General features: G+C 48.1%; 1 protein-coding gene across 7 annotated transcripts in view; it reads left to right on the plus strand.

Annotated features, from left to right (window-relative positions):
* LOC117363436 (serine protease inhibitor 2.1-like) overlaps positions 1-20,641 on the plus strand; it is a 192,244-nt gene that overhangs the window by 152,349 nt on the left and 19,254 nt on the right. For all 7 annotated transcript variants that reach the window (XM_033951161.1, XM_033951162.1, XM_033951163.1 and 4 more), the window contains 2 exons: positions 9,343-9,990; positions 16,850-17,120. In XM_033951161.1, the coding sequence (XP_033807052.1) occupies positions 9,360-9,990; positions 16,850-17,120 (902 nt within the window). In that variant the 5' untranslated portion in view covers positions 9,343-9,359. The remainder of the gene's footprint in view (positions 1-9,342; positions 9,991-16,849; positions 17,121-20,641) is intronic.

Genomic DNA, 20,641 nt, shown 5'->3' on the forward strand with positions numbered 1-20,641 from the left:
TCGGTGACGTCACCCATGTGTTAAGAATATCTGCCTGCTGTCCCTGGATAACACCTGTTACGGTAAGTAACTGTGCTTTACGAGTGCACCGGTTTGAGAGTGTTTTGCAAGACGAGCAAAACATTTGCAAACTTGGTGCCTCGTAAACCGAGCTTGCCTCGCTGTACGAGCGTCCCCCCCCCCATGATCCAGCATCCCCCCAGCGATCCGGTATCCCCCCACTCGCGTCTGCCCCCCCCCCCCCGTGATCCTACATCCCCCCCCCGAGCACGTCAATAACACTAACTTTACCCCATCTTGGCACCAGTGCCGGTACCCGAAGATCCTCCCTCTTCTGGCGCGGCCTGGGCTGGGCGGTGCGTCAGAGAATCTCCCTCTTCTGGTCTGGGCTGGCTTTGAGCATTTGCGCATGCTCAAAGCCTTCTGGTCTCGCTCTCAATCTCGGAGAGAGCGAGACCAGAAGGCTTTGAGCATGCGCAAATGCTCAAAGCCAGCCCAGACCAGAAGAGGGAGAATCTCTGACTCACCGCCCAGCCCAGGCCGCGCCAGAAGAGGGAGGATCTTCGGGGGGGATGTAGGATCAAGGGGGGGGAAAACGCGAGCGGGGGGATGCCGGTTCGCAGGGGGGGAAGCCGGATCGCGGGGAGGGGTTTGGAGCAGCGTCGGATTCCTCAAGGGGTTGGGGAGAATGGAGCAGCGTCAGATTCCTCAAGGGGGGGGAGAATGGAGTAGCGCCGGTAGCCTCGGGGGGGGGGGGAGTAGGTGGAACCTGCTTTGATATACGAGCAATTTGGTTTACGGGCATGCTTCTGGAACGAATTATGCTCGTAAACCAAGGTTCCACTGGATTATACTTTATCAGATAAGCGACTTGCCGGTTGTACATACCTGGATATTTGGTGTTGTTGCCCAGACATGGCCTGTCATTAAATATCTGGGTGTAATGGCAGCAGTGGTCAAAAAACCACTGGCTGAATATTTCCCCTGTACTATTTACACGTGTGTTCAGTTGATAAATTGTCCCCAACATCTTCAGTCTAGAGAACTGGTAATCTTATGCACAGCTAGTCTTTAAGCCCATTACATTAACGGGTGCTAGAATAGATGTGGGTGTCTGTCTTTCTTTCTGTCTCTCTCTTTCCTCGGCTGTCCACCACCACCCCTTGCCTGCTCCCCCTGTCCAGCAGTAGGCCTTCTCCCTTCCTTTTACCTCCCCCCTGTCCAGCAGCACCCCTTCCTGCTCCCCCTGTCCAGCAGTAGTCCTTCTCCCTTCATTTTATCTTTTACCCGGTTTTCATCTGACTAGGCCAGTATGTCTATTATATTGGTTTTGAAAAAAACCCGAAAACTAAATTTTCCGTCTTTGAATGAAAGCTCTTCAAGTGAATTCCATAATGTAGGAGCCAGTAAATTAAAAAAAACTAAGTATTCGTTATTATGGTTCTCCACGCGTGACGTGCTTTTCTTACGTTTCAAGCCCGCCTGTTTCCAGTGAATGCCGCATCTTTCCGGCGACACACAACCAGAGGTGGGGGAGGCGGTTCCAGAGTTCAATTGAGCTGGTGACAGCCAGTCAGTGAATCGCGCCATGCGAATGTGATGTGCGCCTGCGCGCCCCGCCTGGGCTCGTCCAAATTGATGATGGTTGCCGGCCCTGAATGAGTGGATGGAAAGCAGAGGGGGGGAGGGGGCTTTCTCCGATTTACAGTTCTTGCTGTGACATTTGTCTGGTCTTTACTGGGCTATGTTGAACCTATGATAGTAGAATGACTCAGGGAAAGAAAAAGAAACGGGCGAACCGCAGTGTAATGCTGGCCAAGAAGATTGTTATTAAGGATAGTGGCACGGTGAGTTGAACCCTGGGCTTGTTCATTTAGTGGGGAGGGGGGGAAGGGGGCAGGGCTGGTTTATTTCCCTAGGCGGGGTAGTTTATTTTTATTTTAACTTTACCTCGACTTGGAGCTGCCTGACACTCTCCTTCTTCTGCCCCACGCGCCGCAAGCCGTCCCACACACCTCAAATGGAATTCGGCACAGAGGCACACATCATGGCGGCAGGGATCACAGCCTTCTAAGTGTGCATGCGCGCTTAGGGTTTTGTTATAGAGGATGGAATTTACAGGAATGTTAAAAATCCCTTTTAGTGATTTAGTTGAGGTTTTAATATAAGACAACATTCATTTGACAAAATACAGAATATTTATTTATTTAAAAATATATGTACTGCCTAGAATCTAAGTCATTTCCAATAACAAACATTCATAAGTTAGAACTATAACAACACATAGATATTATATGAACATTTTCTATCTTATCAATCAGGACATACTATCTGAATACCCAATACAGCACCAGTTTTCCCTGTCACATACTACTTATAGACATCAACAAACAGTTGGGTCTTTAATAATTTCTTGAAAGTGGTGCAGTCAGGGATCTTTTCCAGATAAGCCCCGCCAAAAAGTTAACCCCCGCCACCCAAAAAAAATGATAAAAAAGAGGCGCGATCTGTAGAAAGTAAAGTGGGGGGGTTCCCCCCCCCCACGACCCCTCGTCGGAGCCCTTAAAAAAATGGTCGACAGTTTATCTTATTTTTTTATAACGTTAAGTTTCATATCCTCTTTTTTATAATCTTTTTTGGGTGCTCCGACGGGGGGGGCGTGGGGGGAACCCCCCCACTTTACTTTATACACATTGCGCCGCGTTGTGGGGCCGTTGTGCTGAGAACTTCACTGGTTAAGGTTGCGTGCACTGGCAAAAGGTGGCGGGGCTTAACTTTCGGCGCGTCCACTTTTTCCATTAGTGGCGGGGCTTATCTGGAAAAGATCCACAGTCAGTACATAATCTTAAGTGACCAGGGAGAGCATTCCATAAAAACACACACTTCCATAGCAAAGCAGCAGATGAATCCAGACTAGTGGGTATAGCTCACATCGACCAGCAGGTGGAGATAGAGAACTGATTAACAGTTGGCCTTAAAGCCTGGTGTTCCTCTTGTTACTTCAGTTTTGCTCTATCTCCCAGCAGGAATGGAGCTTACTCTACTAGCTCCTGGATTCTGGCTGGGGCCGGTTTAGGTGGTGTTCCTGTGGCTTCCTCTGTTGAGACTCTGTCTCTTCAGTAGGACAGGGGTGCCTGGCTGATCGGTGCCGGCTTTGGGAGCTACACCTGGGCCCTCCCAGGTCCCTTCTCCACCCTCCCCTCCGTTTGTTTGAGCGGGTTCTTGGGCCACTGCAGGAGGTTTGTGCTTAGGTTTCTTCATTCCAGTAAAAAAAAAAAAAAAAAAAAACAACGACTTCCTGCTTGTGCTGAGCCATGCTGTGTTCGTGTGGCTTTCAGTGCGATTACCAGCTGTTACCCGACTGCAGTTAGAGCGGGGGACCGGTTGGTGAGTAACTTTGTTTGCTGTCTGCCTCCTCTTGCGTTCGTTGGTCGTTCGGGTCGTTCCGGCGGTAGCGGGGGGTGGGCGGAGTCGGCGCGGCGGCGTGTTGCCGCGTTTGTGAAAAAAAAAAAAAAAAAAAAAAAAGTTTTTTGTATCGCCGTTTTTTGCGATGGCAGCAGAGGCTACTCAGCGGTGCTCGCGCTGTGGGAAGCGCCGAGCACTGTCGGGCTTCTGCTCTGCAGGGTGTGGGGATACGCCGGCAGAAGATGCCTTCCTGCAAGCGTGTGAGTTAGCCATCTCCCGTGTCAGTGGGGCACGGTCTACTTCCCCGGGCCTCGAGGGTGACTCGGGGGGGACTGCAAGGCTCTGCCGCGGCTGAGGGGAGGTCAGCGGCGGTCGGGGAGCCAGGGTCGCTAGGGGACGGCGCGGCTGCGCGCCCTAGCATTGATCAGGCAGGTTCTTCTTTAATGGGGGTGAGTTCCTTCTCCCCGGAGTTTGTTATGCTATTGCACCGAGCTTTTCTGCTACAGGGCTCGCAGCCGGCCCAGTCGGTACCGGCGACCTGGCCGTCCCTCCCTGGGCCTTCTACCTCCACAGGCTTATCCGGTGCTAATGCCGGCCCGACTACGGGTCCTGTACTGTCGCCTGGGCGGTCGCAGGGGGCGAAGAAACGCAGACTCGCGACCGTGGACGCGGAGGGTAATCTTCCCTTAGCACCTTTCTCCCTTCCTGAATCATTAGAGGAAGGGGAGGTCTTAGATTGGGAGGCAGAGGATCCCCCGGGCAGGGAAGTTGATGATCCTTCCGCGCTCCGGCTGTTTCATAGAGAGGAGCTGGCGTCCTTGATTTCCAAGGCTTTGCAGGGTTTAAATATCTCTCAGGAGGATGCTAAGGTGTCGGGTAACCCCCTGATGGCAGGTACGCGTAAGCCACCTAGGTCCTTTCCGGTGCATGAAGCCATGCAGGAGCTGATCTCGGCGCAATGGGATACGCCGGAGGCCAGTTTACGAGTGGCAAAGGCCATGCGGCTCCTGTATCCGGTTGACCCGACCGAACTTGAAAAGTTTCGGTTACCTAGGGTGGACGCTTTGGTGGCAGCGGTAACGAAAAAGACTACCTTGCCGGTGGAAGGGGGGGTGGCACTAAAGGATGCGCAGGATAGGAAGATTGAATCTTCACTAAAAATGTCCTTTGAAGTAGCTGCGGTTTCCTTACAGGCCGCTATTTGCAGCTCGTATGCGGCGAGGGCATGTTTGCAGTGGTCACAAGGGATGACCGATAATTTAATGGTGTCCGGGGGTTCTGTCCCTTCGGAACTGGCTGATTTGGAGTCAGGCTTGGCCTATTTGGCAGACTCCTTATATGACATTATTCGAGCATCTGCGAAACAGATGTCTCTGTCAGTGGTATCGCGCAGATCCTTATGGCTCCGACATTGGGCAGCAGATGCTGCATCCAAGCTTAGGCTGGTGAGACTCCCTTTTAAGGGAGGTTTATTATTTGGAGAGGACTTAGAGAAATTGGTGAAAGATTTTGGGGATACCAAAACACAGCGTCTACCGGAGGATAGGGCTAGGCCCCCGGTGAGGTCCTCCTCGTCTAGACCGCGCTTCAGAGATGTGAGGCGGTCCAGGCCTGGTAAACCATTCTTCAGATCAGCATATGGTTCTTTCTCTGCGGCGAGGCCTAGGTTTCAGCAGAGGAGTTCCTTTCGTACAACGAAACCCTCTTCAGGTCAGCCAACACGTACCCCACCAAGTCGCACTCCGCAATGACGGTGGCTTGGCTCCCTCCGCCCTGCCCTTAGGGGGCCGGCTTTCGGCGTTCCGGGCGGAGTGGGCCACAATCACGTCAGATCAGTGGGTGTTGGACATTGTTCGGGAAGGGTACAAGTTGGAGTTCGCCTCTCCCGTCGAAGATTCTTTCTTGGTGTCCCCGTGCCATGGGGCGGCCAAGGGAGAGGCGGTCCGCATGACTCTTCAGGGGCTGCTCGATCTGGGGGCGGTGGTACCGGTACCCCCGGAAGAGGTAGGCCGCGGGATATATTCCCTGTACTTCATTGTTCCAAAGAAGGGGGGGTCGTTCAGACCGGTGCTGGATCTCAAAGTGGTCAACAGATTTCTCAATGTTCGCCATTTCCGGATGGAGACGGTACGCTCGGTCATTGCGGCAGTTCGACCGGGAGAGTTCCTCACGTCCCTAGATCTCAAGGAGGCGTACCTACATATCCCGATCTGGCCTCCGCATCAGCGGTATCTAAGGTTTGCGATTCTTGGCCAGCACTATCAGTTTCGGGCAATGCCCTTTGGCCTGGCGACGGCTCCCCGCACCTTTTCCAAAGTCATGGTCGTGGTAGCAGCCTCTCTTCGCAAGGAAGGGATTCGGGTACACCCTTACTTAGACGACTGGCTGATCCGCGCCTCGTCCAGGCAGGAGAGTTTGTCGGTTACTCAGAGGGTAATATCTCTCCTTCAGTCGTTAGGGTGGATCGTCAATTTTCCCAAGAGTTTTCTGTCCCCGTCGCAGTCTTTGGTACATCTGGGGGTCAGATTCGACACTGCTCTGGGGAGAGTATTTCTACCCCGAGACCGGGGAGAGAAATTGCAGGCTCAGATTCGCCTACTTCTCGGGTCGCCCAGACCTCGGGTTTGGGATTATGTGCAGGTTTTGGGCTCCATGGTAGCGACTCTGGAGGTGGTCCCCTGGGCTCGGGGCCACATGAGACCCTTACAACAGTCGCTTCTCTCTCGCTGGTCCCCAGCTTCTCTGGACTACAATGTGCGTCTCCGATGGAGTCCTCGGGCGGCTCGCAGCATGCAATGGTGGCTACACGAGTTGCACCTGTGGCGGGGCATGCCGTTAGCCACACCGGAGTGGGTGGTGGTGACGACGGATGCCAGTCTGAGGGGCTGGGGGGCCCAGTGCCTGCAAGCATCGGTGCAGGGAGTGTGGTCCTTAGAGGAAGCACAGTGGCCCATCAATTTGTTGGAGTTAAAAGCGATCAGATTGGCGCTGAGGGCTTTTCAGTCCCTGATTCAGGACAGACCGACCAGAATCTTTTCGGACAGTGTCACGGCGGTCGCATATGTCAATCGTCAGGGGGGCACTCGGAGTCCGCAGTTGGCCGAAGAGGCAAGGATATTGTTTCAGTGGGCAGAAGGGCATGTTCCGCTTCTGTCGGCGGCATACATTGCGGGTCACGAAAACGTGCAAGCGGACTTCCTCAGCAGAAATCTTCTAGATCCGGGCGAGTGGGAGTTGTCGGCTCGAGCGTTCGACCTGCTAGTCCGTCGGTGGGGGTTGCCAGAGTTGGATCTCATGGCTTCGTCCCGCAATGCGAAGTTGCCTCGCTTCTTCAGCAGGCGCACGGAGAAGGGCTCGGAGGGGGTGGACGCGTTGGCCCTCCCATGGCCTCCAAATTCCCTTCTGTATGTGTTCCCGCCTTGGCCCATGATAGGGCGGGTGTTACAACGCATCGCTCTCTTTCACGGCAGGGTGATCCTGGTGGCTCCGGATTGGCCGCGTCGACCGTGGTACGCAGATCTCGTTCAGCTTTCAGTAGGCGAGCGGGTGACGTTCCAGGTAACTCCGGACTTACTAACTCAGGGCCCAATCTGGATGGAAGATCCGGCCCGCTTTGGTCTTACGGCCTGGCTCTTGAGCGGTCAAGGCTAAAGAAGAAGGGCTATTCGGAGCAGGTGATTGCCACGCTTCTTAAAGCTAAGAAGATTTCGACTTCGACCTCCTATGCGAGGGTCTGGAAGATTTTTGATGCTTGGTGCGGTCGACAGGGAATCGCGCCCTTCCATGCATCTCTGGCGGCTATTCTTGCCTTTCTGCAGGAAGGCGTAGAGAAAGGATTAGCCTATAACTCTTTAAGGGTTCAGGTGGCGGCCCTTGCCTGTTACAGGGGCCGGGTGGCTGGCGCGTCGCTGGCGTCGCAGCCGGACGTGGTCCGTTTCCTCAAAGGGGTTCACCATATCCGCCCGCCGGTAAGGCGAATTTGTCCTTCCTGGAATCTTAAACTCGTACTGGGGAGGTTGCAGGGGGCACCTTTTGAACCCCTGTCAGCGGCCACTTTGAAGGATGTCACGCTGAAAACAGTGTTCTTGGTGGCAATGGCTTCGGCGAGGCGAGTATCGGAGCTTCAGGCGCTTTCTTGCAGAGAACCCTTTTTACGTTTTTCTGAGACGGGGGTGTCAGTGCGGCCGGTGCCGACCTTCCTGCCTAAGGTGATTTCTTCATTTCATGTGAACCAGAGTGTATTCCTCCCGTCCTTCCGGAAGGAGGATTGGGGTAAACGATTTTTGTCTTTGCGTCGACTGGATGTGCGGCGTATGCTTCTCCATTATTTGGGAGTGACGAATGATTTTCGTAGGTCGGACCATCTCTTTGTATTGTTCGCGGGTAAGAACAAGGGGATGGCGGCGTCTAAAGCGTCCATTGCGCGTTGGGTCAAGGAGACGATTGCTTCGGCTTATGTGTTGACAGGTAAGAAAGTACCGGAGCACCTTCATGCTCATTCCACTCGGGCATTGGCTACGTCTTGGGCGGAGTCCGGGGGGATGTCTTTGGAGGAAATTTGCCGAGCGGCCACTTGGTCGTCGGGTAATACCTTTTCGAAGCATTATCGCTTGGACGTAGCAGCCAGTGCGGAGGCAAGTTTTGGCACTGCGGTACTGGCGGAGGCGGCATTGGCGTCCCACCCGGTTTGAGTTTGCTTTGCTACATCCCACTAGTCTGGATTCATCTGCTGCTTTGCTATGGAAGGTAAAATTATGGTCTTACCTGTTAATTTTCTTTCCTTTAGAAGCAGCAGATGAATCCAGAGCCCCTCCCCAAGTGCACTGTATGTGTGTAGGGTGTTTGTTTATGGTTTCAGTTGGGATATGGTTGGTAATTGTATTATTTAGGGGTCCATTTTCTACTGGAATGAAGTTTTGTGGATGCTCATGCTCCTTTCGGGCTGCTTGGGCAAAATGCATAACTGAAGTAACAAGAGGAACACCAGGCTTTAAGGCCAACTGTTAATCAGTTCTCTATCTCCACCTGCTGGTCGATGTGAGCTATACCCACTAGTCTGGATTCATCTGCTGCTTCTAAAGGAAAGAAAATTAACAGGTAAGACCATAATTTTACCATATATATGATATTTATTTATTCAATTTTATATATTGTTCTCCCAAGGGAGCTCAGAACAGTTTACATGGATTTATTCAGGTACTCAAGCATTTTTTCCTATCTGTCCTGGTGGGCTCACAATCTATCTAATGTACCTGAAGCAATGGGGAGATTAAGTGACTTGCCCAGGGTCACAAGGAGCAGCGTGAGTTTGAATCCACAACCCCAGGGTGCTCAGGCTGTAGCTTTAACCACTGCGCCACTCTAGAAATCAAAATGTAGTAAAAGTGAACCAGGTATAGGACAATCACACCATTGTGACATCACTGATGAGGATGGCTCTTATTGGTGGAAAGAGGCATTATGATGTCACAATACCAGCTCTGCTCATCAGAGACAGAAACTTTTCACACTACTGTATTTATTTATTCAATTTTCTATACCGTTGTCCCAGGGGAGCTTAGAACGGTTTACATGACTTTATTTTGGTACTCAAGCATTTTTCCCCAGCTATCCTGGTGGGCTCACAATCTATCTAATGTACCTGGAGCAATGGGGAGATTAAGTGACTTGCCCAGGGTCACAAGGAGCAGCGTGAGTTTGAATCCACAACCTCAGGGTGCTGAGGCTATAGCTTTAACCACTGCCCCACACTCTCCCCTCTTCATTTTCCTAGACAGCAAAAACTTTTCATTAATCATTGTTAGGTGCCATCAACTCATGCCCGAGTCCTAGCAACTTGATTTAATTGCGGATCTAAAAAGAGATTGTTTTTCTGCTAGTCCAGAAAGGTCCTCCTCATGTTACTAGCGTGAAAAATATCAACATTTTGTTTTACAGAATCATTCAGAAGAACCATGCAGTTTGCCCTCTGTCTGTGCATTTTAGTGCTCTGTGCTGGAGTCCAAGCTGATCATCACAAAGACCATGAAGATATATCTCAACACTATCATGACGATGCAGATGACGACCACAACGATGTCACCTGTCAGAAAATAGTCTCTGTCAATTGCGATTTTACCTTCAGAATTTATCAGGAACTTTTAGCCAGTTCTTCCAGTAATATTTTGTTCTCCCCTGTCGGCATCTTCACTGCTTTGAGCATGCTTGCTTTAGGTGCCAAGGACGAAACTAACATCGAAATTATTGAAACATTAGGCTTTAACTACAGTCAGCACACAGATAAAGAGATACACAGGTGCACGCAATATATGATCCAAAAGCTCACTGAGCCTATCAGTGACCTAAAGCTGGAAATGTCTAATGCTTTGTTTGTGTCTAAAGAGTATAAACTCTTATCAGTGTATATGGAAGAGATGCATAAATACAAGGCAGATGAATTTACTACGGACTTCAGTAATACAGTTGAAGCTACAAAGCAGATCAATGAGTACGTGACGGAAAAAATACATGGAATCACTGGTGACATAGTGAGCGATCTTGATCCAAGAACCGTAATACTTCTTGTTAATTGCTTATTTCTTCAAGGTAAGTCATTTCAATACAGTCAGAAAAAATGGTCAAAGCAATTAGCGTCTAGTCATTGACTGAAAAAGCTTTTCACTGTGAGCTCAAAAAAGAGAAATGTGATTCTACTGTAATAATTTCTATACAGGTCCTTCCCATCCCCCCCCCCCCCTCCGTTCACAGGTTTAGCGTCCACAAATTTGGTTAATCACAATTCTTCAAACAAAGCAGCCCACCTCACAGACCTCTTCACACTTTACCATTAAAGACCTGGTAGTCTAGCGGTGAAACAGAGCAAGAGCGTAGAAAGATCCCTCTTGCCCACTAGGGCTTTAAAGTTAAGGTGCGGAAAGGTCCAGAAGGAGGTGGGGTGGTTCAGAGTCAGCCAGCAAGGACACGGGAGAGATTGCTCCTGTCCCGGCCCACTGCTGGACCACCAGACAAGGTTTGAGGGTGGGTGGGCCCCTAAAGATATTTGCAAATACTATGGTATTCGCGAGGGAGCTGTGCCCCTAACCCCCTGCAATTATGGAGGGGAGTATGTTTGTAATGATCTCTTCAAGAATTAATCTCTGATTTGAACAAGGACTGCCTTACCACTACGTAATACAAGGAAGAGCTTCAAGATCCCTAGTGAGATTTATTTAATGCCTCTGCTAGAGACATAAATGCTTATCCAAGAAATCCTTCATATTAGATTATGTAAGGTGCATTTGACAGATCTGCTCATGGAAAGAATGTTAGTAATTCACTGTAGATCAGAGGGAAGACTCGGGGGTTCTTTTACAAATACTAACGTTTCCATTATATTCTATGGACGCATTAACGATTAGCGCACGCTAAAACGGCAAGCGCGCCTTAGTAAAAGAGGGGTTTCTGTTAATCGATCAGCATAAACATTCATAGCTGCCCTGTATCTCTGAGATTTTCTAGTATTTCATTTCATCTGGGTGGATTTTTTTTTCATTGGTAGCTGAAGGTCAAATGCAAAAAAAAAATACGTTCCTGTGCCCTGCAGAGACCTTATGTTCTAAGTTTGTGCCTGAGGCAATAGAGGGTGAAATGAAGTTCACCATGAACTTTGGCAAGATTTTAATGCTGGTTATCATGTTAGCCTGTTGCCCTAATCACCAAGACTAATCCTCCAGCCCTAATTTTTTTTTTTAATTTTTCCTTTTTATTAAATTTCCATTTTCATGATCAACAAAATCATTCATATTAAACAGTTACAAATATTTTTAAAAACCCACATCAATACAAGTATTAGAACATTGGAAATTTTTTCCCCCTTTTGTACTGTTAATTACCGTATTTTCACGTAGATAACGCGCACCCGTGTAAAACGCGCACACGGGTATAGCGCGCGAAAAACACAAATTTATGTACAGAAATTTTTATATACCGCGCACACCCGTATACCGCGCATGCTGCCCGACTCTCCTTTCGCCTGCCCCGACTCTCCTCTGGAGACCCCGACTCTCTTTTTGCCCGCCTCGACTCTCCTTTCCCCCTTGAAGTCCGGTCCCTACCCTGAAAGCCTGATGCCCCCCCCCCCCGACGTCCGATTCAACCCCCGCAGGACCGCTCGCACTCCCACCCCGAAGGACCGCTCGCACCCCCACAGCCTCCCCCCCTCCCCCATGGAGAAGCTGTCTACCTTGTTTCCAGATGCCAGCAAGCCCAGCTGTTTCCTCTGCCGGCGGTCCCGCCCCTTCTCTGAGCCCTGCTGCGCTGCTTTTTCTTCCGGCGGTCCCACCCTTTCTCTGACATCAGAGAAAGAGCGGGACCGCCTGAAGAGGAAGCAGCGCAGCACAGGGCTCTGAGAAGGGGCAGGACCGCCAGCAGAGGAAGCAGCTGGGCTGGCATCCGGAAACAAGGTAGACAGCTTCTCCATGGGGGAGGGGGGAGGCTGTGGGGGTGCGAGCAGTCCTTCGGGTGGGGGTGCGAGCGCTCCTTCCGGGTGATGAATCGGGCATCGGGGGGGGGGGGAACTATGTAAAAAAAATTTTGTACAACACCCTCACGCATATAACGCGCAAGGGTATGTGCGGTTTGTAAAAACCACGTATAACGCGCGCGTTATATGCGAGAAAATACGGTAGTCCACTATATAACAGGGAGAGCTTTAAAAAGAAAAATCGGTATACTTTTAATTATTTAAATGATTATTAGGAAAACAGAAAGGTGAACCTGAATCACACCCAGGCCACTTATTACGAGCCTTCCTCTTGTAAGTTGGGTTACTGACAACAATCACATCTTTAGCTGAAATAAAGGCTCCTTTTACTAAGGTGCGCTAGCGTTTTTAGCGCACAGACAAAATTACCACGCGCTAAACTGCACGGTACGCTTCTAGAATTACGCCAGCTCAATGTTGTCGTCAAGATCTAATGCACGCACGGCAAGGCCCTAACGCACCTTACTAAAAGGAGCCCTAAATCTTGACAATTGTGAGGATTCAAAAAAAATACATATCTAGTTCCCTGATAATTAACTAAACATTTACAAGGAAATCTAAACACAAATGTAGCCCCCAATTTTAGAACCTGAGGAAGCAAAATCAAAAATTGTTTCCTCTTTCATAAATTCTTTATCTTTAAATTTAAAACATATCTTCAACATTTCAACAACCACTTCCTATCCGATTCTAAAGCTAATTGAACAAAAAGTGTAGCCACTGAAATCTGATCAGAATCTGATCTTTCTTTTTTTTTTTTTTTTGTGAATATCTTTATTAGCAATTGCAAAGGGAACATACAACCAGAAAGGGGAAGCAGATAAAAGCACAACAGCCAGGGAAATCAACAAGCGAAAGAACATTACAACATATGAGTCATAGGCCCAACTGACATTTTAAGTAGTAGAATTTGACTAATATGTTAGAAAGAATCTAAGATATCTAAACTCTCTATAACAGGAGCCTGTTGTTCTTCAGCTATTTTCTTCTTTCCAGTCGGAAGATAGTAAATTCTCGAACCTTACAGTATTTTTAAAACCTCTGTGAGAGACCTTTTAAATAGGTCAAGTGGTGAAACAGTGATCAATTTAGGAAAGTTAATTAACCTCAAGTTTTGTCGTCTTTATGCATTCTCCAGCATCTCCAGTTTAAAATTAATATTCCCGTTATCTTTCATTAATAGCTGATTTTGAGCAGTCAAAGTATCTAATTTTTGTCTTTGGTTTAAGGATTCGGTTTCCATTTTGCCCACTCTTTGGTGTAATTGTGTCATCTCCAAAAACAATCCAGAGCAATATGTAGTTCAATTCTGCATCTGAGTCCCCAGTGAGGATTGCAATTCGGAAATAGCTTCCCAAATTGAATTCAGGTCTTTTTTTAAGGGAACTAACACAAAAGGTTTAATTTGCACAGTACCTGTAGATTCTCGCTTTAACGATAGGTTCTGCAGGTCCCCCGCCGAGCCCACAATCTCACGCGGTGGCAGTTGTGTTCCTGAGGCAGCTAAAAAAACGCTGTACTGCTTGATCTTCCCCTTCTTCGCTGCAATCCGAAATTGCTGCCTCACTTGCTTCACTCGCCACACTTGACGACGAACACAGGCGTGGCTGCGCCGGCATGCCACGCTCCTCTGGGAGAAGCTGACCATCTCAAAATCCTCCAGCCCTGTTAATGCTTCAGAATCAGTGCAGAAAGCAACTTAGGTCAACTGAACATTGTTGGAAGGCAACAGTTGTTTATACAATGTCCCTTCAATCTGATCCTGCAGTTAACAACATTTCTTTCTTGTTATACACTTCTCCCTCAATATTCGCGGGAGTTAGGGGCAGAGCCGGCCCGCGAATATTGAAAACTCGTGAATAACATTTGGGCCGGCTGTGACCCGCCTCCCTCCCCCCGGCATCCCGTACCGTACCTGGTGGTCTAGCAGGCTTTCGGGGCAGGAGCAATCTTCCTACGCTCCTGCCCCGTGCAGATCACTCATACAAAATGGCTGCGGGGAGTTCCCGTCGTAATCTTGAGAGTTCCCGTAATCTATTGAGACTACGACGGGAACTCCCCGCAGCCATTTTGTATGAGTGATCTGCACGGGGCAGGAGCGTAAGAAGATCGCTCCTGCCCAGAAAGCCCGCTAGACCACCAGGGGAGGTCCGGGTTGCAGCGTTTCTTTTCTTTCCCACCCCCCAAAAAAAAAATCACGAATAACCGAATCCGCGGATACTGAAACCGCAGATTCGGAGGGAGAAGTGTATAGTGGAAGAAAGATATAAATCCTAAGTTACACAAATTGTTCTATTTTAGTGCGAAGTGTCACAGGATTAAGTAGGACCCTGTGTTAAAATAGCATGACTTGTGGTTAAAAAAACCCCATCTTAACAGTAGCACACCATGATGAAATTCCCCCCCCCCCATGGCGTAGTAAGGGGGGGGCTGGGGAAGCAGACCACTCCAGGCACCCTATTCATGGAGGAACTGGCACCAGAGCCTCTCCGCCTCCCCAGAATATCTCTTTAAATGTTCCCTGGCACAAATAGTATCTTCTGCCCACTGCTCGCACCAGCCTCGGCTCCCTTTTGATGCAATTTCCTAGTTGCGGGACTATAATGTGATGTCAGAAGAAAGCCGAGGCCATATATAGGTTGCCAAAAATTTGGGCATCCAAATTTGGGCATAGTACCCAGATGCACGTAGAAACTAATTAGTCAATTAGGCGCTAACAAGCAGGTATTGGAGTTAATTGGCACCAATGTGAACTTACACTCAGATCTGCCTGCGTGCTATTCTATATTAGATGCCTCAATTTCATCGCATGCCAACGGAAGTTAGTGCAGTGGCTTGAGAACCAGGTGAATTGGGTTAGATTCCCACTGCAGCTCCTTATGACTCTGGAAAGTCACAACTCTCCATTGCCCCAGGTACAAAATACGTACAGTAAAATCTCAGTTATCCGGCACCTATGGAGATTGGTGGATACCGAATAACTGTGTTTTCTGGTTAAACGAGAGTGTGTTAGAAACCTTGTCTAACACAGTGAACATTTCAAGAGGTGTGAGTAGGGCGGGGCGCCGAAGAGCAGGGGCGGGGGCTTACAGCGTGGTGAAGCCAGGTGCAAACCTCCCTAACTACGCTACTGTTCCCAACCTCCCACCCGCCACCTCCCAAGTGTTTTCTAAAGTGATAGACAGTGAACAAGAAACAATATGCTAACCCCAATGAAAATGAAATAAAAGCTTTGGTCCATATGTACGGAGAATTACAGGAAAACTTTTCTTTAGTTACTCCTATTATGATTCAAAATATTCCTCTTCAATTAGTTAAAAATACTAAAATTCTAGGAGTAATTTTTGATAATAAACTCAATTATCATGATCACATTAGTAGTATTGTTAAAACCACCTTCTATAGATTGCGGAAAATTCGATCCATTTCTAAATTCCTCTGTCCTAGAGCACTTAATATTCTTATTCACTCTCTGGTGATGTCTAAAATCGATTACTGCAATTCATTATTTACAGGAATTACGTTACAAGAAATTAAACGTTTACAAATTATTCAAAATGCTTCCATTAAATTAATAACAAAATCTAAAAAATTCGATCATGTGACACCACTCCTTAAAAAGGCTCATTGGCTGCCAGTCATACACAGAATTACACACAAATTATGTACTATTATCTTTAAAACATTAGAAAATAAGACTCCAGCATTTTTATTCAGACTACTTATCCCATATTCTGTTAAAAGAACTTTAAGACCTAGTGAACGGAACCTTTTATCAATTCCTACGTTAAAAGTAATTAACACAAGAAGACAATTTATCTTTTCATGTACAGCTCCCCAGGTCTGGAATGCGCTTCCCATGTTTTTACGGGAGGAGAAAGTGTTTGGGAAATTTAAAAGCGAATTAAAAACTTTTTTGTTTAAAGACGCATTTGCAAATTAATTAAATTTTATTACACAGTGTTACTCTAGTTAATTATTTTTTACCCATTTTTTAATCTCCTTATGTGTTCTCCCTGTAAGTTCTTTCTTTACTATAAAAAAATGTATTTCTTTCCCTCTTACCCTTTGTTTACGTTATAATTGAAATTGTATGTTATGTTGTTGTTTCCTTACATGTATATTTTATTGTACATCGCTTAGAAATCTGATTAAGCGATTTAACAAGCAACCTAATAAACTTGAAACTTGAAATAACGCCTATTAAAATAGCAAATTTTCTATGGTATGTCACTCCGGTTCCGATTAGCAAAGGAGAAAAATGATGCCTATTGGAAGGGGTGTGAGGAAAGAGGTACATTCTATCATATGTGGTGGGAATGTCAAAAGATCCAGAAATACAGGGAGCAAGTATTTCGTGATGTGAGCAAACTGATCCAGACTCCTCTTGAGATGAGTGCTGATAAGGCATTGTTGGGATCTGGAGTAGAGGGTTTATCATCCTCTCAACTTAAACTTATGGATTTGGCATTCATAGCAAACATACCCACTATAAGAGATATGAGAGATCGTATAGGAATGGTATGCGAAAAATATAGATTGTCGGCCCTTTTAACAAATCAATGGGCAAAGTTCATAGATATATGGGAAAAATACATTGAATTGGAAAAAGTAGACTTTTGAAGATCTATAATATTTCATTTACTATCCTATTGGAAAGAGATACCAGGCTCCAGAAGGGGGGGGGGGGCGGGAGGTAAGGGAGGGGCTGATTTTAAATATTTAAAGATGTATTATCTCAATATATATTCATTATGAAATATGTTAATTATGTTAATGTATTTATAATTTGTATTGAGATTATTGTGAATTGTATTTTTGGGGGGTAAAAATTATTAAAATAAAGAATTATACAAAAATAAAATAGCAAGTTTTCAGCTCACTGAATAATATTTTTCCCCCTTTTGTTTCCTTTCTTTTAAGCCCAATGGGAACACACTTTTAATCCTGATCTCACAAGGGAGGGCAACTTCCATGTGGATGAAAACACAGATGTAAAAGTTCCTATGATGTTCCAGATTGGCATGCTTGACATATATAACGATGATGAATTAAATTGCACTGTAGTGCGCTTGCCATACAAAGGGAATGCTTCAGTACTCCTGGTTTTGCCTGGTATCAAAAATATGAAGGAGGTGGAAGCTGCTTTAACACAGTCAACAATAAAGAAGTGGAAGTCAAAATTATATAAAACGTAAGACCAATGTTTTCGCGTATGCTTGTATTTTATATAATACTAGTCTTTAAGCCCGTTACATTAACAGATGCTAGAATAGATGTGTGTGTCAGTCTTTTTTTCTTTCTGTCTCTCTCTCCTTGACGCTGTCTGTCTGTTTGTCTTTCTTTCTTTCTGTCTCTCTTTCCTCGGCTGTCCACCACCACCCTTTGTCTGCTCCCCCTGTCCAGTAGTAACCCTTCTCCCTTTCTTCTACCTCCCCTATGTCCAGCAGCACCACTCCACTGCTCCCCCTGCCAAGCAGCAGCACTTCTCCCTTCGTTTTATGTCTCCCCTGTCCAGCAGCACCCCTTCACTGCTCCCCCTGTTCAGCAGCAGCCCTTCTCCCTTCCTTTTACCTCCCCGCTGTCCAGCAGCACCTCTTCCCTGCTTCCCCTGTCCAGCAGCAGCCCTTCTCCCTTCATTTTACCTCCCCCCCCTATCCAGCAGCACCTCTTCCCTGTTCCCCCTGTCCAGCAGTAGGCCTTCTCCCTTCCTTTTACCTCCCCCCTGTCTAGCAGCACCTCTTCCCTGCTCCCCCTGTCCAGCAGCACCCCTTCTGGCTCACTGGCACGAACCTCTTGTCCATCTCTCCCTCTCTTACTTTCTCTGTCCATATATCACCCTCCCCTTCTGACCCCTCCCTGAATCTCTCTCCCTCTCCCCATCTTGCTTCCTCCACATCCATGTCTCCATTCTCCCCGCTTCCCTCACTCTGTAATGCACCCCTGCCGTTGTCTACTCCTCCCCCTCCTCCCTCCCACCTGCTCATCCGCCGCCATGTTTAACTTCAAAGAAAAGCGCTGCACTTTTGCTGGCCTCGGCGTCTTCTGTCCACTGTGGCCAGCACTAGCGGAAACAGGAAGCTGTCAGAGGGCGGGCCACAGTGGAGAGAAGACGGCGAGGCCAGCGGCAGCATGGCGCAGCGCTTTTCTAAGAAGTTAAATGTGGCGGGCAGGTGAGCAGGCGAGAGGGAGGAGGGGGAGAAGTAGATGCCAGCAGGGGCGCCTGTGCCCTCCCACGTGCAGCGTGAATCAGCGGCGGCAGCGGTTTTTATGGCGGTGAGTGAGGGTGAGAGGGGGGAGTCGCCGGCATGTTCCCTGCCTCCGTGTTCGAAAATGGAATTCGGCACGGAGGGACACATCATGCTGTCAGGGAACGAGCCGTCCTAAGTGCGCATGTGCGCTTAGGGTTTTATTATAGAGGATGTGTGTGTTGCTCCCACCCCTATTCTGCCTAGTTTCTAAAGCCAAAAATGCCTGTGCATGTATCATTCAAAAGCAGGTACTATCTCCTGACAGTTAACCCATGGCAATGGTTTTTACAGCTGCCGACAGCTGTTGGCTGAATTAGGCCAGAATATGCAATGCTGGATTCATGTCTGGACAGCAGCATTCAACATCCAGGTCTTCAACAGGCCCAGAAGGAATATTGATACTAGTCAATATTCTGTGCTGCGATCCTCATACCTAACTGGGCAAAAATCTATCTTCCCGTCTGGCTGATATCCGTATTATTTCTAGATAGGTGCCGCTGACTATCCACTGCTGGCCCACTCAGCGTGATTTTTTTTTTGTACAATTGTGTGTCTCTGGGGAATTTTATAGAGGTTCACTTGTGTACAAAAACCCACAGATTCTATATAGGTTGCCAAAAATTTAGGCGTCCAAATGTGGGCATAGTTCCCAGATTCATGTAGAAACTAATTAGTCAATTAGACGGTAACAAGCAGGTATTGGAGTTAATTGGCACCAATGTGAACTTACACTCAGATCTGCCTGCGTGCTATTCTATATTAGATGCCTCAGTTTCATTGCATGCCAACGGGCATGGCCATAGGAAGTTAGTGCAGTGGCTTGAGAACCAGGGGAATTGGGTTAGATTCCCACTGCAGCTCCTTATGACTCTGGAAAGTCACTTAACTCTCCATTGCCCCAGGTACAAAACACGTACAGTAAAATCTCAGTTATCCGGCACCTATGGAGATTGGTGGATACCGAATAACTGTGTTTTCTGGTTAAATGAGAGTGCATTAGAAACCTTGTCTAACACCATCTCAATTCCCTCCACCCTGAAGAGCCAGCGCAGCAGTGGTCCAGAGCCGTAAAGCCCTCCTCTCTCCCTTCCTTAAGCCCTGGTATGGCAGAAGCGGCAGTGGACCTGAGCTGCAAACCCCCTCACTCCCTCCCTCTCTCTAGTCTTTAGCTGAAGCGCAGTGGTCAGCAGGAGGCAGCCTCAAAACAGGCTGCTTGCGGCCAGCCCTGGCAGGGCCCTCTAATGTGTCAGAAGTGACGCATCAAAGGAAAAGCCCTGCTGGGACTGGCTGCGAGTAGCCTGTTTTGAGGCTGCCTCCTGATGGCTGCTGCGCTTCGGGTAAGGAGGAGAGAGGGAGGGAGTTCACGGCTCAGGACTGCTGCCTGCTTCTGCCACTAAGGGGCTTGAGGGAGGGAGGAGGGCTAGGCCCACTGCCGCACTGGTGCTTTGGGGCATGAAAGGGGGGGGGGGGAGTTCATAGCTTTTTGGGGGCTTGAGGGAGGGAGGAGGGCTTTGTGGTTCAGGACCACTACTGCACTGATGCTATGGGGCGGGAGGGAGGATTTGCGGCTCAGGACACTGCTGCACTGGTGCTTCAGATCGGGAGGGAGGTGGGGTTCGCAGCTCAGGATTGCCGCTGCTTGTAGTTCTTCAGGGCTTGAGGGAGGTAGGGGGGGGGGGTTGCCGCTCAGGACCACTGCCACTGGCTCTTCAGGGGACACTTTTTCCACCTGTGTTTTTTGCCAGCTGTGTGAGAGTCCCGGTTAATTGAGACACGTAAACCGCTTTGATCGTAACCACAGAAAAGCGGTATATCAAATCCCATCCCCTTTTCAGGAGGAGTATGGACAAGTCAGAGGCAATCTCAGAAATTAGGTGTAATGTTATAGAATATTTGGATTTCTGCACCCAGCTGCCATTAGTTGGGTGCTAGGATTTACAACAGCTTTTGGCAGGCTTGCCCAAAGTTGGGTTCAGGAATCTGTGCTATGCGCTGTTCTATAAAAGTTCCTTAGTGATAATCTTTATAGAATTGGTGTTTATAACAGATTTTAATGACACCTAATTGTCTAGTGCAAAAGGTATACGAGTCTTGAACCAGTGGGTTATTCACCTCTAATTCTGAGTTGTGTAGAAGGCATCTTCATTTTTCGGCTCCACCTCCTCTTTTGCTGATCTATGCTGTAGCTCCTCAGTTTCTCCTTCTACCCGTGAGTCTTTTTAATCTTCTCAGTTTTTATTTTCTGGTTTTTATCCGGATTTTGAGGCTGCTTGGTGCTTCAGAGTCTCCCAGATCTGCCTGGGAGACTGTCAGAAGTCTGTAGTTGAGAGGGAAACCCTTTTACAGGGCACCTACCTAGCCAGCCTGCACAAACACTTTTGGAAGGCTCAGGACCTGTCCTCTTAGTAGCATGGCTCACTCCTGGTTCTTACCGGAGCTTGAGCACAGGCTGTGGTGGCTCCGT

Source organism: Geotrypetes seraphini, chromosome 7, assembly GCF_902459505.1.
Source record: "Geotrypetes seraphini chromosome 7, aGeoSer1.1, whole genome shotgun sequence".
Taxonomy (NCBI): Eukaryota; Metazoa; Chordata; class Amphibia; order Gymnophiona; family Dermophiidae; genus Geotrypetes; species Geotrypetes seraphini.